The sequence below is a fragment of the Hyperolius riggenbachi genome, chromosome 3 (genome assembly GCF_040937935.1).
Source record: "Hyperolius riggenbachi isolate aHypRig1 chromosome 3, aHypRig1.pri, whole genome shotgun sequence".
Lineage (NCBI taxonomy): Eukaryota > Metazoa > Chordata > Amphibia > Anura > Hyperoliidae > Hyperolius > Hyperolius riggenbachi.
The window spans coordinates 448,389,226-448,414,218 of NC_090648.1; the positions used below are offsets into that span (position 1 = coordinate 448,389,226).

At 42.8% G+C, this 24,993-nt stretch overlaps 1 protein-coding gene across 3 annotated transcripts in view; it reads left to right on the forward strand.

Annotated features, from left to right (window-relative positions):
- Positions 1 to 24,993, forward strand: part of GABRA1 (gamma-aminobutyric acid type A receptor subunit alpha1) — a 281,789-nt gene that overhangs the window by 163,096 nt on the left and 93,700 nt on the right. For all 3 annotated transcript variants that reach the window (XM_068272974.1, XM_068272975.1, XM_068272972.1), the window contains exons 6-7: positions 15,682 to 15,764; positions 23,773 to 23,916. In XM_068272974.1, coding sequence (XP_068129075.1) covers positions 15,682 to 15,764; positions 23,773 to 23,916 — 227 coding nt within the window. The remainder of the gene's footprint in view (positions 1 to 15,681; positions 15,765 to 23,772; positions 23,917 to 24,993) is intronic.

Here is a 24,993-nt window from a genome sequence, read left to right on the forward strand (position 1 = left end):
CTTAGTATGTAAGCGATTGCTTGCACTCTTTTTTTTTTTTCAGTATTAAAGCAAAACTGAAGCTAGAAAAAAAAAAGTCAAACACTTGCCTACGGAGAGGGAAGGCTCTGGATCCTACAGAGCCTTCCCTGTCCGCTCTCAGTATCCTGGTTCCAAGACTTTCCCCCTTTCAAATTTGCCACCTCCATGTTTCCTAGCAAGGCTTCAGAAGAACTTGTGCATTGCACAGTGCGAAGCCGACCTAGTGCTCATAAAGCCTTCTGAGGGTCCCAGAATGTATATTCAGTTGGTAGAATACAGGCAAGGAAACGTGGGTGACAACTCTATAGGATCCAGAGCCTTCTCTTTCCAAAGGTGAGTATCTGACTTTTTTTTTTTTTTTAGCTTCAGTTTTACTTTAATGTAACCATAAGTTTTATATATTTGTATTGGTTTTTTTTTTGGGTAGAGGCTTCAAAATGTATACGTTCTAGTGTAGTAGGGCAATTCACTCATCTGTGTTTCTTGCCAAGAGGTGGATGATATTAGTTAATGGGTGTGTGCCACCACCACCACCAGTCCAACCAATCAGGTTACATCATGCAGCAAGTACTCCAATCAAAATAATTTGAAGTTTTTATTAATGTACAGTGAGAATCAATTTAATGTTCTGGGTTGGGATGGTCGGAAATGTCAATTTTCAATTCAAAGAAATTCCAATTTTCGCCAATGCTGATTACCAATTCCATGGATTTAAAGTGAAACTAAAGTAAAAAAAAAAATGGAGGTCGCAATAGCAGCATAGGGGGCGATATACAGGCTGGGAACGCGAACAATCACTCGCGTTCCCATGCCTGTCGGCCGGTGACGGCGAAACCGGAAGTGTTCGCCGGCGGGTGCAGAGGCATCGGAGCGGAGCTGCGAGGGCACCGATCGGCTGCAGAGGGCTGAGGGAAGCCCCAGGTGAGTTCATCTCATTTTTTTTTTTTTTTTACTTTAGGTTATCTTTAAGATCGGTTTCCTATTTCAGAGTTTTGATTTCCGAGTAGTGTTTTTTATGTTCTTTATTTGTATTTTCTGATTGGCCAAATACTTCCGAGTTGACTCTGCATTCACTGAATGGTCCAATGCTTTCGAGTTCTGTGAGTGGGCTAAAAATTACTGAGTTGGGGTAATGCAGTATTTCTACAGAAATCCGATTTCCGAGTTCGGATTTCCGATTTCCGAGTAGTGTTTTCTTTTGTCATTTTTTGCATCCTCTGTTTGGCCAAATACTTCTGAGTTGTTTCTGCATTCTCTGATTGGTCCATTGATTTCAAGTTCTGTGATTGGGCTAATATTACAGAATTGCAGTAATGCAGTATTTCCGCAGAAAACTGATTTCCGAGTTCTGATCGGAAATTCGTATTTCTGAACAGAAATTCGGAAATTTCAATTCCCCTAAATCCAAATGAGCATCCCTAGCTAGGATCAAAGTGGTTCCCTCAATCAAGGTAATTAAATCATGAGGGAGCCCCATAGGGAAATAAAAAGAAAAGACCATTAAAACATGATTGGAATGGTACAAATAACATGATTTAAAGCTAACAAAAAGTTTTCAAAAAGCATATAATAATACATAATAATTAATAACTACCATAAAAATGCAGGTCAGAGATATTAGTCACCAGAAGCTTCCCATCTGAGTGTAAAAGAGAAAGTGACAACAGAAAAGCTACTTAATAAAGGAAGTTATCGGTCTGTGAAAAAATGTGTCACAGGAAAATGTGTCAAGGTCTTAGTAATTCCCATCAGTAAGTGAGGCATAAGGAAGAAGCACATCTGTTATAGATTCTCAATTCCCTTTTTTCAAACAAAAATAAGCCATACAGGACTGGTACAAAATAATAAACAAAAATTGTTCCATATTTGACTTAAGTAGCTCTGAATTAAAAAAATAAATAAAAATTAATTGGGCCCATGAAGGGTTAGATTACATGCTTAGTGCTGACACTCCCTATGCTGCTTGTTCTCTTCATGTTCCCTCCGCTTCCTAGTCCTTTTAATATTCAGCTGGTTCATCAGTCGAATAATCCAGAGGAAGTGGCCTTGGAAAAGCAAATCTGAACTGGGCATAGACTAGTTAGGAACCATGCATGTACAGTAAAAGGAAGAAGTGCATGAACGCTTTCTTTTACTGGGCATGCACAGTTCAGAACCTGCACATGCCCAGTTCACCAGTAGTGAACATCCGGGAGGCTCTGAGGTGAGGAAGTCCTGAAACAGAGAATGGGAGAAATCATGAAGAGAACAAGCAGCAGGCAATGGTGAGTAATAGGTACTCAAGCCCGCCATGTTTTTAGGTTGAAAGTTTTAGAACACTTCTGGTTTGCTTTAAAGAGACAAGATGTATGCACTCACTACCCTAAGGTTTTCTGACACTTAACCAAAATGAGTAGTTTTTGCAACTGATGTAAGTATGCATGCCACATAAATATCTTGAGTTAAAAAGCTGTGCACAGGTTGTGCTTGACTTCCCCAATGTTCTGATTGGCTGCCCATGTCTAGACATGGTATGCACTGGTTGTGCATTATCAAGACAGTAGTCTGCACTAGGAAGAGCTAGCTGTACTCGAAAGAGCCATGGAAGCAGGACATGGCAAGCTTGGTTGTGGTACCGCCCCTTAACTACGTGGCAAATGTCATGGAATCACCACCCTGACAGTTTAATAAACAATGAGTTATATGGTTTAGACTGCACATAATACAGAAACAATGCTTGATCTTGACCGGTGAGCGAATGCCTTACAAATACAGTATCTCACAAGTTAGTACACCTCTTACATCTATTCAAGGGACAACACCGAAGATAAGACACATTGGTACAATGTTCCTGGATATTGTAATGGTTAAAGGGACTCTGCAAAGTCCCCTAAAATCAAAAATATCACTTACGTTGGGCCTCCTCCGGCCCACCGTAGGCCGCGAGGTCCCCCGGCATCATCCTGGCTCCTGCCTGTATCCCTTCAGCGTCTCCCGTTACCGGCGACACCCGCGCCGGGTGTCGGGCCGGCTCTTCCTGGTCTTTGACGCCGCTCGTCATCACACCGGCCGCTATGCATCATCACGCCGGCCGGCGTGACAGTCCCACGCATGCGCGGTCTAACCGCCACCGTGATGACGTATAGCGGCCGGTGTGATGACAAGCGGCGTCAAAGACCAGGAAGAGCTGGCCCGACACCCGGCGCAGGTGTTGCCGGTAACAGGAGCCGCCGGAGGGATACAGGCAGGAGCCAGGATGATGCCGGGGGACCTCGCGACCTACGGTGGTCCAGAGGAGGCCCAAGGTAAGCACAATTTTTGATTTTAGGGACTGCTCAGAGTCCCTTTAAGGCCAGGGTTCTGGCTCTGACACAGGAGACCTGGGTTCAAATCTTGGTTCTTCCTGTTCAGTAAGCCAGCACCTATTCAGTCGGAGACCTTGGGCAAACCTCCCTAACAATGCCACTGCCTACTGAGCATGCCCTTGAGCCTGCAGCTCCAGCGCTTTGAGTCCGCGTCCGCCAGGAGAAAAGCACAATATTAATGTTATTTGTCTTGTTTGTTTTTTGTCTAAAGTAGCCAGTTGTTCAGAGTACATTTTTTGCCCCATCAAAATTACTCAACACACAGCTATTAATATCTAAACCGCTGGCAATAAAAGTTAGCACTCCCATAAGTGAGAAGTGTCAAATTTCTGCCCAATTATATTTTTCTTCCCTGGGTCATGTTATTTCTTACGAGGTCTCGGGTGTGAATGGGTAGCTGGTGAATCATACCGGATAACAGTGAGGGCTACAGAAAGTGGTGCTGATGTAATTGTTGGATTGTTAGTGTATACATGTTCAAATTTTTTTTATTAATAATCCAGTACAGTTTGGGTTTATAAAAAAAAAAGTTAAGTTATTAAACGATCAGTGACTTTACTATGTTCTAATATAACCCACGTCGGACTATTTTACAGCATAATAGTAGACTTATCTAGCCTTGCTTTTCTTGATCCCTTGTAACATCCCCCCTTTAGATCAATGGGGGTCCTTGGAGGTGTCTTAATAAATCAGGCCCTCTGTGTTGTGAAAAGAGATTATACAGAAGAGATCCTAACTGCAGTACCTCTAAGAGTGACACCTGCTAAAAGTTTACTTAAAGGACAACTAAAGTGAGAGGTATATGGAGGCTGTCATAATTATTTCCTTTTAAGCAACACAAGTTGTCTGGCAGGCCTGTTGATCTATATGGCTGCAGTATGCCTATCAAAGTTCCAAAAAGTTTTTTCTTACACTCCAAAAGATAACTAATAAATACATCTTAGCTAACAAAAATCCAGATTCTCAAACAGTGTGTTGACATTGCACGTATCTGAACTTGGACTAGGAGTACCTGATTTAGAATTATACTACAAAGCCACTCTATTTGACCAGACAAAAGTAATATGGACAAACAACAAATCTAAACCCTGGGTGGACACAGAGCAAAAACATCTCATAGCTTCAAATTATTTAGAATCTCACTTGATATGGCAAACTAACCACAGTATAAAAAAAATCCAATCATAGTAAACACTCAAAAATTGTGGAAAGAAATGGTAACCAACTCAAATCCTTTGATGCATTGGTGAAAGAATTTCAGATATCAAAATCAGATATTTTCAAATATCCTCAAATTAAACATTTCTTAATGAGGCATTCTCCTACTCTGATCTCCCTTTCTACACATATCTCAAAACTGCTACAGCCCCATAATGCATATCAAAAAGAGACTTCCATTCTCTATAGAACACTCCTCTCATGTAAAACAACTGTCCCCAAATGGCAATTAAATAAGTGGCAACGCTTTTACAGATGGACCTCTCACAGGAGGATTGGGAGCTTGCTGTGAAATCTCTCAAATCTTCCTCACACTGTACTTCACATCATGAGAATCATGAGAATTTGTTGAAAATGTTCTGGCTCTGGTATGTAACTCCTGAAAAAATTGCACAGTTTGACCACCAGGCCTCACCTGATTGCTGCAGAAATTGTGGCCAAATTGGCTCAATTGACCACATATTTTAGCATTGCCCAAAAATTAGACCACTGTGGAAAGCGATAGAGCTCCTACTAAAGAAACTCCCTACGAACCTATCCCATATTCCATCTCATATGGGTCTTCTTCATATAAAAGTATGTGACTTACCTCCAAAGGAACGGTTCCTCATCACCTTATAATTGCCACCAGGCTGTCAATTGCTGATAACTGGAAATCTCATAGTACACCAAACATTGAGGAAATTTTCAAAATGATTGAATTCCAATTAATTGCTGAAAAGTCCTGGGCTCTGATATATGGTTCATTGGATAAACTCCTTTGGAAATCTGATCAATGGTTGTTATTATGTCCTAACTCCAAACTATTTGACTATTATTTTATTTTGAAACTTTGATCTAATATCAATATCACTATGACAATTCTGGACAACATCAAACTCCTTTCATTGAGTTTCCCTATCCTGTATTATTGTATGATGCACACAAAGTACCAATAACCTACCACCTCAGCTATGTATAAACCAATTGATTCTCGACTATAAGGCCCCTGTAGGGTATTCCCATCCTCTCCTACCCCCTTTATTATTTTTCAGTTATAGTTTTGTTTTTACAAAAGTTAATCTATATTGGGATACAAAATAAGCAGAATTAATAAATAAATACGCTTAAATAATATGCAGTATAAGACATAAGCGAATGAAACTACTCAACTTAATGTTAACCGGAAACACATAGATGACTATGCTTTGACTTATTGAGATGGATGCGACCCCTGAGAGTTCAGCAGGGTGGTTTTGGTCCCCCAACTCTTAGGGAGATCTGCTCCAATCGAATTATAACTAATCTCAAAACAGCATAGTCAATTAATCATTTATCTATGGAAGTATCATAGAATTCTTCCTACTATGAAACATATATCTAGCAACAGGATTAGCAACAGTATGTTGTGTAAATACGTATGCATTAAAGAGAGCCTGAAGCCAAATTAAAAATGTCTTTTAAGCTTATATACAGCAGGGGCATGTTTGTCCCTGCTAAAACGCCGCTGTCCAGCGGCATAACGAGGGGTCTTTACCCCCCAAATTCCCCCTGCTACCTCCAGGGCACGCTTCCGTGTGAGGCAGGGCTATGAGCTGCAGCTCTGCCTCACACGCATCTATCAGCGGCGCATTGCCGCCTCTCCCCCGCCCCTCTCAGTCTGCCTCCGCTAAGAGGGGCGGGGGAGAGGCGGAGATCCACCGCTGACAGACGCGTGTGAGGCAGCTCATAGCCTTGCCTCACACGGAAGCGCACAGGGTCAGCAAAATCCACAACCAAGTTGGTTGTGGATTTTGCAGGGGGGATTTGGGGGGTAAAGACCCCTCATTATGCGTTGGATAGCTGTGTTTTAGCAGGGGCAAGCATGCATGTGAATATAAGCTTAAAAGCCATTTTTAATTTGGCTTCAGACTCTCTTTAAGTACACCAATTTGATTAATACTACATGTATGACTTATAAACAAATGTTACTATCACCATCAACACTGATCTGGAAAAATGTTCTCAATGGCCATTATAAAAGCTATGTTATTGTTACCAATGTTCAATTTTTATAGACAAATGTATACAACTGCCGATTTGGCTGTACTGTTTATTTTTTTTTTTTAAACCCCAATAAAAACTATTTAAACATATATGGCTGCAGTAGTGTCTGAATAACACCAGAAACAAGCATGCAGCTAATCTTGTCAGATTTAACAAACATGTCAGAAACATTTCATCTGCTGCATGCTTGTTCATGGTCTATGGCTAAAAGTATTAGATGCAGAGGATCAGCAGGAGAGCCAGACAACTGGTATTGCTTAAAATAAATAAATATGGAAGCCTCTATATACCTTTCTTTAGCATATGTTGTCGTCTAAAATAAAAAATAAATATATATATATATATATATATATATATATATATCTATATATATATATATATATATATATATATATATATATATATATATAAAATCATGTACACCAACAATAATAGCTCTGATAACTTTTACATTCAAGCCATTGGCATGATTGTGAGGGTAGAGCATTCAAAAGTTTAACAGTTTTAAAATGTAATGTTAGGTACAAATTGAAATACAGTGGTTGCATTTAAAGTATAATAGCACTTTTCTTAAAAAGGGCAGTAAATGGATTGCAGCGTGAACGAGGCATTTTATAAGCTAATTGCCCTGAACTGACTCAATAAAAGCATTGAAGTACAATCCCACTATTCTTAAAATGGCTTTAAATCAGTATTATACAAGTTATTTTATATTTTTGTGTTTTTAAAATGATTTTTACATTTTCATTTGCTGGCTGCTACCAATTTGTAAAATGCACAGTAGGGATGAGCAGTGCTTTTTTAGCTGTGAAAAGTCAGATTTCTCTTTAACCACTTTAGTACCAGCAGTCTCTGGCCTCATAAGGACCAGACGCCTCTGGTACAAAAAACAGGGGCCTACCAATTTCACGGCGCATGAACCTGCCGCTACCGCTGATCGTGCTTCTCGCCCATTGCTGAAGCTCACTCACTCTCCTATTGCTATGACAGCAGAGCTCTGTGAGCCAGTCAGGAGCTGATTTCATTGACCCTGTGACCATGTGCTCATTGTGATCCAATGAGATTGGTTTACACGGGGTCAGGAGCCAATCAAATCGTCTCCTGACTTGCTCATGGAACTCTACTGTCATACTGACAGCAGGGCAAGGTGGCTGCAGTGGTGGGTGACAGTGGTGCTTTCACGAATGGTCGTGATCACGGGTACGCGTGATTCACGGCCATTTTTCCGTATCACGAAGGTCGTGATCTGCATGCCGTGATCCGCATGGATCACGACATCGCGTCAAATCTGGATCACGGCATGCATACAAAAATACGGGTCATGACCCGTAATCACGGCCGTGATGCGGCCATGATGCAGATTTTTCCCAATACATGTCCAGACAGTTGTACGCATGCTCACTGCTCAGCACGTATGGGAACGCGTAAGTTTTTACGTGTATGAGCCGAAGATAAGCATGCGCATGCGCATTTAGTGAGTACGGGTACTGCTACGACACGTACATACATGCAGATTTTATGTACGCATGGCCTAACGATACGCATGCGCAACCTCAGCTATTGACACGTACATTTCTACGTATGGCGGCATGGCGATACGCATGAAAATTTATGGGTCACGACCAGTCACGACACGGCATGCGGATTTTTATAATAATGAACACGGGGAAAGACGGGTGGAGCCGGTTGCGGCAAAAAATAAGGGATGCAATCACGGGTTGATACGGATGCGGCTCCAATAATAACAGCCGCATGCGAATCCGTGATTGAGGGGTATCCGAGCAACACTGGTGGGTGAGCGATGCAATCAGCGGTAGTGGCGGGATTGTGTGGCAGGCTAATTGAAATCTACACCCTGGCAGTGATAATAGGTCCCAAACAGGGCTCAGATTTCAATTAGTGTGGTCCAGAAGCTGTTAACAAAATGTTTGCAGAAACTATTATCCCTACAAATATTTCACATTGACAAAGTATACAATAGGAGAAAAAATGATACATACCTGGGGCTTTCTCCAACCCCCTTCAGGCTGATCGTGCCCTTGCAATCCTGCCGCACCACCTGGATTCTTCGCAATTTGGCCCGGTAATTCTTCTAGTCGAGGCGTACTGGGCATGCGTGACCCAGCCACGCGCATGCTCCTATCATGTTCCAGCACATGTGCAGTACTACATCGCAGGTGCAGAACACTCTCAACGACGGGAATGTGATAGAGGTGGGAGCACACAGCTGCACTGTGCATGTTCCAACTGGCCCCGGCTGAAGGAATTACTGGGTCAAATTGCGGAGGATGCAGGGCGGCGAGGAAATGATCGGCCTGAAGGGGGCTGCAGGAAGCCTCAGGTATGTATATTTTTTCTATATCCCCCATCTCAGGTACACTTCAAAGGGAACCTTAACTGAGAGGGATATGGATGTTTCCTTTTAAATAATATCAGTTGCTTGTCAGTCCTGCTGATCTATTTGGCTGCAGTAGTGGCTGAATCACACACCTGAAACAAGCATGCAGCTAATCCAGTCTGACTTCAGTCAGAGTACCTGATCTGCATGCTTGTTGAGGGGCTGTGGCTAAAAGTATTAGAGACACAGGATCAGCAGGAAAGTCAGGCAACTGATATTATTTTAAAAGAAAAAAAAAATCCATATTCTTCTCAGTATAGGTTCCCTTTAATAATAGCAATTCCCGTCTCGTTCCAAGTCTTTTTTTTTTCTTTTTGTTGTCTCTCCCAATGGAGACATAGTTATAAAAAGAAAGTGAAAAGTCAAAGAAGGTGATAATTCCTTCATAGCTATCTAAACACATTTTTCCATGAAGTCTGATTTTAAATGTGTTTGCTACCTGCTTTTCCAAGGGGAATCAAAAGTTCTCATGATCAGCACAAACACTGGCCACTACAGGGGGGTTGCAGTTATACCAATGTCATAATTCTACATTTTATCCATTCAATATTTCACTAAAATACTTTCCCCTGTTCACAAACCGGCATAACACTAGTGGTGAATAGGATGAGGATCCCAGTTGGTTGGTAGTTAGCTTGCAGCAATTAACCCATTGAGCAGAAGCAATTAATCAAGATTTTCTCCAAAGCTTTCCTTGCCGAAAGGGTTTGGCACTGTACAATGTAACATGTACTATTAAGCAGGTAGCTTGACCTTGATACAGCTCTGCCTTCTGTCAGTGGTATATGTCTTCTTTTTCCTTTGTTTTTTTTAATCAGTATAATTTACATGATTAAAATAATCCAAGAATATGGTTTTTGGCACATTGAGTAATCAGCAAGCCTGAGACACTCAGAAGTATATTACTGTGAGAATAACTGGCTTTTTTTCCCCAAGTGAAGTAGTGTGCAATCAAGCTCAGTCTTGATTGAAGGCTCACTTAGGTGCCTATTTTTGTTCTTTATACTGTAGGTGTTGGCTTTCAAAAAGCTTGATAATATTTGACTTAAAAAGGGGATGCAGGTAGAGGTTAGTAAAGATCGTAGTGGCTTTTATGGACATGTTGAGGCTCTTTAGCTAGATAGCTGGTTAGCTAGTTAGCTAGCGCTAAGTGGTTGGATAGTGTATTAGTTAAGGGCCTGGGTTTGAATCTCAGCTCTTCCTGTTCTGTAAGCCAGCACCTATTCAGTAAAGAATCCTTGGGCAAGTCTCCCTAACACAGCTAATGCATGTTGAGCGCATCCTAGTGGCTGAGGCTCAAGTGCTTTGAGCCCACCACCAGGAGAAAAGCGCAATATAAATGTTATGTGTCTTTCCTTGTCTAAGGCTAGTTTCCCACATTGGCATTGTGCTATAGCAAGCACCAAAACAGCATTAGCAGTGGCATGCAGTCCAACACAGGCAGACGCAGCTGACCAATAATCACCTTTATTGGTTAACACTGTAAGCATGGACATGTCACTTTTAGATATTCACTGCATATTCTTTATTGTTATGTTAAAAAGATTGAGGTCTGGCACTACTTGAACCACCTTCACAGATGTTTTGCGTGTTCCCTGTCTTCAGAGGTATTATTCATTTACCGTATTTTCGGCATAAAAATATTTTTCGGCAGGAAAACAAAAAAAAAAATCTTAAACCTGGTGCATCTTATAATCCCCCCACTCAACTGACTTTATTATACCTACACTGCCCAGCTACACTGACTACACTTCTTAGCTACACTGACTACACTCCAAGATACACTGATAGCACCAAGCTACGTGGACTGCACAACCAGCTACCCTGACTACACTTACACCTACACTAACTACACTCCTATCTAACTGCATGGTCTTACCGATCCAGCGATGAGCTCACAGTCCTCTGTTTGACTCTTTCATCCATCCTAGCCGATCTATACAGAGGATTCTGCCGCCATATACACTCGTCCTGCATGGCCTCCATACTGCTGGGTTCACTGGTGCCCTATAGCTGCAATTGTCATGCATGACCTGATGGCGCAAGGGCGCCATGTGCAGCTAGAGGGCACCAGTGAACTCGGAAAGATGGAAGCCACGCAGGACGACTCCGTATACAGAGATGGATGGAGGAGATAGAGTACGCCGCTGGATCGGTAAGAGCTTGTGGGGTGGACACCTGGCCACACCTTTGGCATATAAGACGCACTGACTTTTTCCCCCCAAAAAAAGAAAAAGTGTGGCCAAAAAATATGGTATATATTGCCCACTGTACTTTACAGAGTACACTTTCATGTCACTAAGGGCTTGTTCAAGTCATTTTGCGTTTTTTTTTAGCGCCGCCGATTTTTAAAAAACGCACTAAAATTGCTTGTGCAATGAATCCTCAGGGCCGGATTTAAGCCAAGGCCACCTAGGCCATGGCCTAGGGCACCACAGGAGCAAGAGCACCAAAGCAGCAGGATAAACTGGTGCAGCATTTGCATGCTTGCAAATGATGCAATGCAGGGAGATCAGGCGAGTGGTACTCTGCTGCTAGCCACCTGTGCAGCAGCCACCATTCTCTCTGTGCACATGTGCGTTGTGATCGGCGGCTGTGGACTTGGGAAGCATTGGAGACGAGTGGAGAAATTAGTGACACTGATGGCTGCTGCGGTGTGAAGGTGAGCTGGCTCCCTATACTGAAGGGCGGTGGGAAAAGGAGGGATTAATGGAGTCATCTGGCTACCTATACTAAAGGTAAAGAGGGGAGGGTTCATCTGACTACCTATACTGGGGAGTCATCAGGCTACCTATACTGGAGGGAGGGGGGAAGGGATCCCCTCGCTACCTATACTGAAGGGGGGTGGCTGGTGACAGTGGCCTTGGGCGGTAAAGAGACAAATCCGGCCCTGTGAATCCTTATGAGTAAGTTCATATCAGTGCGTTTTGTCTGCTTTCCGCTCAGCAAAGCGCTGCATGTACTATTTTTAGGGCATTTTTTTTTCTACTATGGAAGGTATAGGAAAAGCGCAAAATTCTCACAAAATCGCTTTCTCGCTCTTAAGAATAAATATATTCTATCAAAGTGTCAAAGAGTTCAATTCCTGACTTGCGTCATGAAGTAAACAAATACAATCGCTCTGCAAAAGCGCTTTGAAAAGCGTTGTACACAAAATAGTAGCGCGCAGGTATGCGCCAGGAGGGAGAAAAAAGAATCACTCACAAAATCGCAAAATGCTGCCGTTTGCAATTTTAGATGTGATCAAAACCTCACTGTCCTTCAGAGGGGGTAACTATCGAAACCCTATCTCACAGTCACATATTCCTACCAGTGTCTAAAGCAAAGTGTGTGTGTATGCGTGCGTGTGTGCGTGTGTGTGTGCGTGTGTGTGTGCGTGGTGTGTGTGTGTGGTGTGTGTGTGTGGTGTGTGCGTGTGCGTGTGTGTGTGTGTGTGTGTGTGTGTGTGTGTGTGTGTGCGCATGTGTGTTATTTTGTAATGTAACTTGTCTCAGCCACAGCCTATTTATGGTTGGTTGGGAGAATTCAATACAGCATGTCATGAAACACACTAGACAATTAAGACTGGTTCATCTGTTTTACGGTATTACTGGTTCCTCTCTCTTTCATTCTACATATTAATGAACGTTTGCTGATAATGCTGAAAGAGATAGTCTTTTATAAGGAAAGAAAAACTATGCTTTGCACTTTCCACCACCCTATAATTTCTGTACTTAGTTATAGACTGTAAGTTCATTAAACAATAGTCTACTTTTCCTTCTGCGTCAAGGTTTTTGTTTCAAGTTTGTAATTTACACACCTTATTATTTAACTTACAGTGCTGTATAATGTATTGGTTCTCTATAAATAAAGGGTGCTAATAATAATGTCAAGCAGGAGCGTTGAAGAGATTTTCTAGGTTGTGAACATCTATGTCAACAGCATAACAGTAGTAGGACTGAACTGTAACAAAGTTGGGTACAGGCACCCAATGTAGGAAGTCGACCTAGAACTACGTGATGTTTATGTGTATAAATATATATATATATATATATACATATATATATATATGAAGAGGCAATTGCTTACCTCTACAGATGATATGAAACCAGCATGGTAAGGAAAAGTTTTTATTCACACAAAACAGGTATAACAACGCATTTCACAGGTACTTGCCTGCTTCCTCAGGTCAATTATAAAAGAGTTGTGCCTGAATCTCAAAGTAGCAGTGAATGTGAGCGCCTCTGATAGGGATCTCAGGACCTCAGGAGGTAGTACACTTTGTAGCCCTTCCACTACAGAGTCATCCAGGAGAGCGACCATTCAGCATCCAGTTTCATCTGGACAAACCGAGCGGGAACGGTTAGTTCTCCCGCAGGTGTATATGGTGGTTGCAAAGACTGCAACCAATTTTTGTGAGTATAATTTCTATACACATATATTTGCGTTGTCTGAACCTAATGGTACTGCACTATCGGTCTTACGGTCTCTCTTATTCTCTAGGAGGTGGCAATACCTTCCTAGAGACTATCGATACCTGTGCAACAGTAGTAGGCCTTGGGGTAGTAGGTCTTAGGACTCATACACATTCACAACTGATCCCCTTGGGCAATGTCACTGAGCCCTGCTGCACACATGCATGTTGGCCATGTAGCAGACAATGTGCTGTGTTGCTATGTGAAGGGGCAGGGGGACAATGGAGGGACAACAAGCGGCACATGTGTGACATCATGCGGCGGGCTGGGAAAAGGCACAAACAATGGGATTGGCGGAGGATTAGTGTCACTAGAGTTGGATAGATCCATCCAGTGGATTGCTCATGGGTTAGGCGTCGTGGGTCTTACACGCGCCTGATTGTCGGCTGAGGCTGTTGTCTCCAATTTCCCTGTCAATGCAGTCTGCTATATATACTAAAGTGAGTATAATGGTATGATGCAATGTAGTAGGAAAGCCATTTTGCCACTCGTAACTTGCAGAGCACCAAGTGTATAAGGACCCTAAATCTATGTGAACCTGGTAAATTGACAATTCTTACAAGGTTGAAATTTAACTGAGTGAATAAAGGTTCCCACGGGGCCAGATTTGGAAATTTTACCACCCAAGGCCCACTGTTACCAACCCTGCCCTTGAAGGGGGCACAGCATAAGATGGGGGGACCACAGGACCAGTGCTCCACTGCTCGTCCCTGTAGAAGTAAGGCAGCCATGGACTTTTTGACTGCTTCGGTTTACATGTTTGACAGTTTAACTGCCTTAGTGTGCCAGCTACTGCCCGCCCCTTGCTTCCTGGTGCCCAGGGCCATAGCTTTTGTGACTTTGCCTCAAATCCGGCCATAGTTGCCCATGTAGCTTTCTAAAGCTAATAATAAGGAATGCAGTGATAAACAAATGTGTGTTAATTGTTCATAGTATGCATGATTAGAGGCCTCGCAAGGCATGGCTGAAAGTGTGTTCACCACCTGTCACCTGGTCCCTGCACTGGGGCAGTGGAGAGGCCACCACCATATCGAGTTACACCTGAGCACAGCCATAGCCATGCCCAGACATAACGTGTTTTTTTGCCACTGGAAAGCTACAGCACAAGTCAAATGCATGGGCCTACAAATACTACACCCCATAATAAAGTATTCACACCCTCTAAAGAATAGTCCTTAGCTTATGGTAAGGACGTTAGACTGTAAGTGTGGTAGGCATTATGTTGTGTGTTCCGCTGAGGAAATGCCAGTGACAGTAAAATGCTATTAGCAGAACGTTTTGAATCAGGATGACACCATTTGCTGGCTGAGTAAATATTTTGGCTAATAAGCCTTCTTCAGAGTGTCTCCTGTATGCAGCTCTTTCACACATGTTAACAACTGACATGTTTTTTTCTTACTTTGACTGCAATTTCCATGCCAAAACTATCTAATTATTTACATATAGGCATCAGATTTGCTCTTCATGCTTAATTGGTTCGGAACGTCGCAAAGTCAGTTCTGAAATTCTAGAACCAGACATTTGTGTTGCTTGAGTTGCAATAAAGTTCAAACTCGTGTTTCATGCATAATTACATATGCATGTATTTCCATTGATAGATTATAGAAGTGTACAGTACATGGTTACTTTACAAATCAGTAATGTATTGTCTAAAGGGGAGCTTGCAGACATGAAAAACAGAGCAAAAATGGGTTCAGAGCAGGATCATCCACCAGGAAATCAAGGCAGGTGATTGGGGCAAGTGTGTGTCAAGGGGCCCACCAGTCACCTTCATTGACCTCGCTTTACTTCAGCTTACTACAAGGGGGACTTAAATCTACTATTTTGCCTAGGGCCCCATTACATATTAATCCATCTCTGGTTGGGTTGTCCTGTAGAATTTAGGTAGATCCTCATTCAGGCATGCAGCCTGGAAGGTGTATTCAGCATGGGTACATATACAAACTTTTAAGTTAACAAGCTTCCCACTACCCTGGCCATGGTCTATTGAAAGGACATGTGAGTCTTCTAAGGTACAGTTAGTGATATGAACTATACATGTTTTGTGAAACCCCATGGAAAATGTGTCATTATTACATACAGTAAATGCTTTATGGCTAGGTGACTGCAGTTTAAGCTCAAAATAATTAGGAACATTCATTGAATGCCATTTTTGCCATTTCACTAAATGCATTTACTTAGACACACAAGCTCAGTACTTTTATAACACTTATTTTTTCAGATTGACCGTGCGGGCGGAATGTCCTATGCACTTAGAAGACTTCCCTATGGATGCTCATGCTTGTCCTTTGAAGTTTGGCAGCTGTAAGTATCTTTCCAGATTGCTTTGATTTGTGTGTATGTATGTGTGTATATGTGTGTGTGTGTCACATTTGTAAGCTTGCAAGGGCAGGACTCTCACCCTTTTTAATACCAATTGCTTACTTTTTAATGTTCAGGATGATTTGTTTGTTTTTATGCGGGTGAGGGGGGGGGGGGGGGTAATGGAAGAAACAGTATTGGTTTCTATGGTTTTGTATCAAACCACACCCCTTCCAAACCCTAACTTCATTGCAGAAAAGAAAGACACAGTGAGTCATCACAGGGATGATACGGATCATGCTTCTACCCCGGCAAAATTTTTATGGGCCCCCAATGTTTACACCCTTTCCCTTACTATCTACTATCCCTACCAGGGGGCCCATCTTGCAAAGGTCATAAACAGTGGTGCTCATCATAAGCTCGTGATCATAAGTAACTTGTGATCACGAGCTGTTTTTTGCGATCACAAGTTCTGTGATCGGCATCCGTAATTCACTCTGATCGAATGCCAATCATGAATGCACTTGTGATTGCACTCATTACCCGACTCGTGATCATGAGTTATTCGGGATCAAAAGTCGGTATTCCTGATTAAAAACCTGTCGACATTAGCGGTTAATAGCAAAGCCCCCTTACCTGCTAGAAACACCAAATTTGCACAATATCTTAAGAAGAACAGTGGGAGCAAAAGTTTCCACTGTTCTTCTTAACATAACCTTCAAATTTGGTGTTTCTAGCATGTAAGGGGGCTTTGCTATTAACTACTAAAGTTGACGGGTTTTTATCACAAATACCGACTCGTGATTCATGATTACATGTGGTTATTGGACTCGAAACCGCACTCAAGTCGGATATAGAGTTGGGCTGAACGGTTCGCCTGCGAACGGTTCCATGCGAACTTCATTGGTTCGCGTTCGCGTCCCGCAGGCGAACCTTTGCGGAAGTTCGGTTCGCCCCATAATGCACATGGAGGGTCAACTTTGACCCTCTACATCACAGTCAGCAGGCCCAGTGTAGCCAATTAGGCTACACTAGCCCCTGGAGCCCCACCCCCCCTTATATAAGGCAGGCAGCGGCGGCCATTACGGTCACTCGTGTGCTGCCTGCGTTAGTGAGAGTAGGGCGAGCTGCTGCAGACTGTCTCTCAGGGAAAGATTAGTTAGGCTTAACTTGTTCCTGTCTGGCTGCATACCTGTTCTGTGAACCCACCACTGCATACCTGTGCTGTGAACCCACCACTGCATACCTGTGCTGTGAACCCACCACTGCATACCTGTGCTGTGAACCCACCACTGCATACCTGTGCTGTGAACCCACCACTGCATACCTGTTCAGTGAACCCACCACTGCATACCTGTGCTGTGAACCCACCACTGCATACCTGTTCAGTGAACCTGCCACTGCATACCTGTTCTGTTCAGTGGACCCGCCACTGTATACCTGTTCATTGAACCCACCACTGCATACCTGTGCTGTGAACCCACCACTGCATACCTGTTTTGTGAACCCACCACTGCATACCTGTGCTGTGAACCCACCACTGCATACCTGTTCAGTGAACCTGCCACTGCATACCTGTTCTGTTCAGTGGACCCGCCACTGTATACCTGTTCATTGAACCCACCACTGCATACCTGTGCTGTGAACCCACCACTGCATACCTGTTCTGTGAACCCACCACTGCATACCTGTTCAGTGAACCCGCCACTGCATACCTGTTCTGTTCAGTGGACCCGCCACTGTATACCTGTTCAGTGAACCCGCCACTGCATACCTGTTGTGTTCAGTGAACCTGCCACTGCATACCTGTTCTGTGAACCCGCCACTGTATACCTGTTCTGTTTAGTGAACCCGCCACTGCATACCTGTTCTGTTCAGTGGACCCGCCACTGTATACCTGTTCAGTGAACCCGCCACTGCATACCTGTTCTGTTCAGTGGACCCGCCACTGTATACCTGTTCAGTGAACCCGCCACTGCATACGTGTTGTGTTCAGTGAACCTGCCACTGCATACCTGTTCTGTGAACCCGCCACTGTATACCTGTTCTGTTTAGTGAACCCGCCACTGCATACCTGTTCTGTTCAGTGGACCCGCCACTGCATACCTGTTCTGTTCAGTGGACCCACCACTGTATACCTGTTCATTGAACCTGCCACTGCATACCTGTTCTGTTCAGTGGACCCGCCACTGTATACCTGTTCAGTGAACCCGCCACTGCATACCTGGTGTGTTCAGTGAACCTGCCACTGCATACCTGTTCTGTGAACCCGCCACTGTATACCTGTTCTGTTTAGTGAACCCGCCACTGTATACCTGTTCTGTTTAGTGAACCCGCCACTGCATACCTGTTCTGTTCAGTGGACCCGCCACTGTATACCTGTTCAGTGAACCCGCCACTGCATACCTGTTCTGTTCAGTGGACCCGCCACTGTATACCTGTTCAGTGAACCCGTCACTGCATACCTGTTGTGTTCAGTGAACCTGCCACTGCATACCTGTTCTGTGAACCCGCCACTGTATACCTGTTCTGTTTAGTGAACCCGCCACTGTATACCTGTTCTGTTTAGTGAACCCGCCACTGCATACCTGTTCTGTTCAGTGGACCCACCACTGTATACCTGTTCAGTGAACCCGCCACTGCATACCTGTTGTGTTCAGTGAACCTGCCACTGCATACCTGTTCTGTGAACCCGCCACTGTATACCTGTTCTGTTTAGTGAACCCGCCACTATGGGCTGTAAAGCCACCAAAACCTGCACTCTCGCAATGGTGCGCACCAGTCCAGCACGGCCGTCACTACACAAACAGCTGTTTGCGGTGCGTTACACGGTGAGTTTGGTGTGTCAGTGTGAAGCAGTACCTTAATTACACTACCTGATTGATGTATACACATGCAAGATGTTTGAAAGCACTTTAGGCCTGTCATTTAGCATTCAATGTGATTTCTGCCCTTAAAACGCTGCTTTGCGTCAAATCCAGATTTTTCCCCGGGACTTTAGGCATGTATCCCACTCCGCCATGCCCCCCTCCAGGTGTTAGACCCCTTGAAACATCTTTTCCATCACTTTTGTGGCCAGCATAATTATTTTTTTTTTTCAAAGTTCGCATCCCCATTGAAGTCTATTGCGGTTCGCGAACTTTTACGCGAACCGAACCTTCCGCGGAAGTTCGCGAACCAGGTTCGCGAACCTAAAGTCAGAGGTTCTGCCCAACTCTAGTCGGATATACCTTTCTACTTGTGATCATCATCACGAGTCAATTCGGAAGTGGGCGGAGTCATATTCATAAACATTCGTATTCGTGATCAGGGGTATCCAAACAACTCTGGTCATAAAACAAGTGTGGACATTGTAATCTTCCTACCTATAGCAAGTCTAGTCACAAAAAACCTGATCTGAAGGATGGACCATTTTATCAGAGGGAGTTAAAGAGAACCAGAGATGAAGCACCCTCATGTATTTTACTACATTTATCAGTGGGAACATGACAGTAAACACCTACCCTGCTTTTAGTTTCCTTCTTCACTGCTCAATCTGCCTTGTCATCAGCTGTGATAATATTCCCCGGCTGAGCATTCAGTCTAGGTTTGACCTGGAATCATTATAGCTGAGTCAGTCTTCTGTGAAGTCTTTTCAAGCCTGCCCCCTCCTGGCTCAGCTTTCCTGCTTTGCATACTCAGAGCTCTGATGACATGGGAGGGGCTGCTCTGCTGAGAAAGAAGCTATGAAACAAGCTGTGGCTGTGTGATCTGTGTGCACTGTGCAGTTATATTCCTATGAGAGACACTTCCTACAGGCAGCCACACAGCATACCCGAATAGTTAAAAGCACACAGATGAAAGGCTGCAGCAGCAGCCCTGCTTGTCTATAGTTTCATAGAGCCTAGACAGCACATCCAGAACTCATAACCCGGAAGCAGAAGGGATATGAGCCGGTGGCCATATTGGATTTTTCCTGGAGCATTAATGGATAAAAGCACTCAAAAAGGCACACCAGAGCAGTGAAATAATCAGGTAGAGGATTTATTCTTTACAAGCTATCGACTGATATGTTTATTTTGTGTGAAACGTTCATCTCTGGTTCCCTTTAAGTAGTAGTTGGGGCCCCCTTACAGCTTTGTGCCCCCCTGCAATCGCAGGGGCTGCTCCCTTGTAGTTATACCCCTGAGAAATCACAGTGTGGCTTTCCATTGTACGTTCCTGAATGGCAGCTGCCTATAATGGCTAATCATAAAGTAGCAGCATTAAAATTCTTTGACCCATATGCAATTAACTTATTTTCAAACTTGCCAATAAAATCGCTTTTAAACCGCCAACAAGGGGGAAAAAAGTACTGAAAATAATTTTGATAGCACTTTTTTTTTTTTAAAGTGGTACTTTTTCCATAGCAAAGTGCTAAAAAGTTATTCTAAATCAAAACTGAATTTTTTTTTCCTAGGAGAAAACACAGGAGAAAAAAATCAATTGCATATGGCCCAAAGACACAATCATTTTCTTATTGTTGCTGCTTCTTAAAGAGACACTGAAGCGAAAAAAAAATATGATATAGTGAATTGGTTGTGTACTATGAATAATTACTAGAAGATTAGCAGCAAAGAAAATATTCTCGTACTTTTATTTTCAGGTATATAGTGTTTTTTCTAACATTGCATCATTCTATAATATGTGCAGATTACACAACACTCAGCATTCAAAATGAGTCTTTTAGAGCAGTCTGTGAAGTAATGACCTCTCCTCTAGCAAAGGAAAAGTAAATAATCCAGGAACAGTTGAGATAATAAAAGTCAGATAACAGCCCTCTCCACGACTAACTTAGTCGGAGAGCTTAATGGCTTGTTTGCATAGAGATAACAACTGGAGTTTCTCAACTCTTCCTGTACTGGAAACAATTACACTGATGTATCTGATCTTAATGTTTTATTTCTTAGCTGTGCTACACATACACATCATAATATCATCATTTTTTTTTTCGCTTCAGTGTCTCTTTAAGTATTCCTCCATTTTTTCACAGACTTGTGCAGGAAAACATGATTAAACATTATGATGTGCACAAAAAAAAAAAAAAAAAAAGACACTGAAGGGAGGATGAAAGTTTGTGAATTTTGTTACTGCATTAAAATGAAACACGCAACTTCTACAAAACAGTAAAAAAAACAAAACGAGTATGACAATAGCAGATAGTGACTTTCTTTTACTACAGGCTGTTCATCCAATATTAATGCATACAACAATCACTGGAACTATTTGAGCTTATTTTTGCTTCAAGGCTTCATCGCAAAAAATTAAAAATAAAATAAGGGATGTTGGTATTGTTCCATGAAAAATGATTCTATCTGTCTATGTTCACCATAAAACCCAAGCTGAGTATACTCTGTTTACCAAAGGTCTCTTGTTTTTCAATGAGGTCTCATCTGCCAATCTTTAGAACCTCACAGGCCTCAATGTGAAGCCCAGAACTAAAGATCTTGATGGGTTTTATTGTAAATTCACTTTTACAGAGTAACGTGTTTTCTTATAACCAACATGGTTTCCTTAAAGGACATCTGAGGTGACATGTGACATGATGACATAGACATGTGTATGTACAGTGCCAAGCACACAATTAACTAGGCTGTATTCCTTTTTTTCTTTCTCTGCCTGAAAAAGTTAAACATCAGGTATGCAAGTGACATTTTCTGCCCGGGTCGGACTGGGTCAGACTATAGCGTAACCCTCACTGACAAGTAATTACAGCCATTAAACACTTTCCTGTCAGTAAATGGCTTTTGAGAGCAGAAAAGAGATAAAAAGGGTCTATAATGCATAGATTTGAGCTCTAGCATACTTCAATGAAGGTGTCATTGTGCAGAGACAATGAAACAGTAAAAACTTAAAAACTAGATTTAAATATAAAATAAAACTGCAGAATATCTAAAAAAAAAGTCATTTTTAGAAGACTGAGGATAGATACAATTGTTTTTCTCATAATTTTTTTTTTCACCTCGGTTCTCCTTTAAAGGAACTCTGAACAGAACTAGAAATTGTGATACCGAACTTACCTGGGGCCTCATCCAGCCTCCCATAGTCTGCGAGGTCCCTAAGCATCCTCTGGGTCCCCTTCATTCTGCCACTGGTGGCTCCATTACCTGAGTGACCCAGGCAGGAGTTGTGGATGACTGCGCATGTGTGGCCCATCCAAGTGACGGCTCGATGGTGCGCCTGTCACAGTGAGCATTCTGCGCGCAAGCTTATCAATTAAATAAGACCTTTCTTTAAAGGAACACTAAGCAGACTAAAAAATGCCAAAGTGAACTTACCTGGGGCTTCCTCCAGCCCTCCATAGACCGTAAGGTCCCTCAGCATCCTCTGGGTCCCCTCTGCTCTTCTGCTGGTGGCTCCGTTACCTGAACGACCAGGTAACAGGGATTAGATTGTAAGATCCTCTGAGGGACAGTTACTCAGGGCCGGGCCGAGGCGAGAGAAGCTCCAGCCTCAGGGCGCAGTGTAGGAGGGGGCACATCTCACTCAGCTATCATTACCTTATTGTGTTTGAAGTAGAGAGAAATAAGAAAAGGGGACACATGGCAGTGACAGCAAGCCCAATAACTGGAGATTACGGTGCTGGGAGCCCTGGGGCACCTTTTAGTCTAATAGCAATCAGTGTGTGACGGCTGGGGTGGGAGGGATGGAAGGGCGCACTTTGGTGGCTCAGCCTTGGGTGCTGGAGGACCTTGTCCTGGCTATGCAGTTACTGATAAAAACATGCTGTGGTACAGCTCAGCGCTATAAAAAATACACAATAATAGTTTGAAACTGTTACAGCCAGTAGATCAGTATTACAACCAGGAAATTATAATTTTAAAGTGCACATGAGATGAACAAATCTAAAAAGAATTATGCATACCTGAGGCTTCCTCCAGCCTCCTACAGGCTAATCAGTCCATTGCCGTGCTCCTTCGCCGCCTAGATCCTCGGGTACATGCCCTGTTTTCTTAGCCATTCGGCTCAGGTGCAGTCTGTCTGCATGCACTCCCCGTCACGCTTCCAGGGCTGGTAGCACTCTGCGCCTGCGCAGAAGTACTGTGCAGGTGCAGGACGCTCTTGGCGACGTAAGTGCAAAGGGGCATGCAAGCACATGCACAGTATGTCCCGTCTGCCCAAAGATAACTGGGCATTTACTGGAGGATCTAGGCGGTGGAGGAGGACCATTTAGCCTTAAAGAGGAACTCCAGTGAAGACACTGTAATAAAAAAAAGTGCTTCATTTTTTTTCAATAATTATGTATAAATGATTTAGTCAGTGTTTTCCCATTGTAAAATCTTTCCTCTCCCTGATTTACATTCTGACATTTATCACATGGTGACATGTTTACTGCTGGCAGGTGAAGTCAGTGGAAGGAGATGTTGCTAGCTTTTTAGGCAGTTGGAAACAGCTGTAAACAGCTATTTCCTACAATGCAATGAGGTTCACAGACAGGAAACTGTTAGGACCATGGTCCTGGCATCACACTGTGGAAGGGGTCTCACCACAATATTAGCCATACAGACCCCCCTGACGATCTGTTTTAGAAAAGAAAAATATTTCTCATAGGAAAGGGGGTATCAGATACTGATTGGGATGAATTCTTGGTTATGGTTCCTCTTTAACCTTAACCTCCCTAGCGGTATGGACAGAAATGTCCGTTCAAAAAAACATGCTGTGAACAGTATAAACATGCATACACATCAATACTCTCCTGCACTGTATACTAGACCCTTGCTTGACACATTTTGGCAAGTTACAGGGAAAAAAAAGTTTTAAAAATAAATTTTATCACTGTTTGCACAGAAATCCTGGGGAAATTGAACGCTGGGAAGGTTAATGGGGCTGGAGCTCATCGCAGGTTTACTTCAAGTGGGCTGATGTCAGCTTCATATATCTTTTATTACAAATGTATTTTATCCAGATATCAGACTATTTAAATCAGAATAACAGAGCTGACAGAACGATGAAGCACTTTCAAGTAAGTAAACTATTTCCTTTTTCAACACAGATGCTTACACAAGAGCTGAAGTCGTGTACTCCTGGACCCGGGAACCCTCGCAGTCTGTTGTCGTCGCTGAAGATGGCTCTCGGTTAAATCAATACGATCTGCTAGGTCAAACGGTGGCGTCTGGAATTGTTCAATCTAGCACAGGTTTGCTTATGTTTGTGCTGTACCATCACATATTGTATGCTTTACATGCTATTGACTTCCCTCGTCTCCAGCCATAGAACCTCTCTTCGGCAGCAGATGAGTTGCTACGGCAACAAGAAAAAAAGCTAATGATCAATTATTGTCCAATACTATCATTTTCAGGCTTAGTTAATCCTGGTAATGATGCCCTTTTCAACATCTGAAGCAAAACGCAAAAGGGCAGACTATAAATAGCTGGGGGAGAGGGACAATTTTGGGGAGCGGTTTAAATGGCTAGAAATAATTGTCCTATATTGTGAATTTGTTGTTGTTTTGAGAACTGTGTGTGCGTGTTTATTGGCAAGTGAAATGAGCATGTGACAGCCAGCCTTCGTTATCATAAATAGCAAAAGCTTATTTCAAGAGGACACAGTCTAGCGTACCGCCGAAACCAAAACAAACAGGAGTCCTAATTTATATCTCCGTATCATCTTCTGATGACCTTGAATAAGTCACCTTGTCTACTCAAGTCTCAAGTGGAGAAAATAACTTATAAGCTCGGCTGAACAGAGAACAGCGTGGTTGACTTATAAAAGCTGAAGGGAAAAAAATGATGTTGTTCAACCAATTAGGTACTATAATGTTTCTTTCTAGCACAGTTTTGAAATGAAAGAACAAAAAAAGAAAAAGAAAAGAAAAGAGAAAAGAAAACACATTGTTACGAAACACACACGTTTCTTCTCCAGTTTTTTTTCTTTCTTTTTTATTAATAAAGAACACAGGGAATTATGTATTGGAATGTAGCTATTTTTGTTGTCTTTATTTCCCACTAGCCTCTAAAGAAATTCAGAACTCAGGTTTGAATCCGATCAGTAACTGTGGGGAAATAACGTTTCCTAGTAATGAAAGATGATAGAGGAGGGAAATTCATGCAAGGATGTAAGTGGTGATATATAAAGTGGTTTCTACCCTGGACGGGGGGCTGGAAGGGCGCCAGGCAGACTTACTGGACCATTGTTGTCAAGACAAGCTAAAACCAGTTAAAATATACTGTACTCTCTTTCAGAAGAGCTTTAAAAAGAACCCAAGGCATCAAAT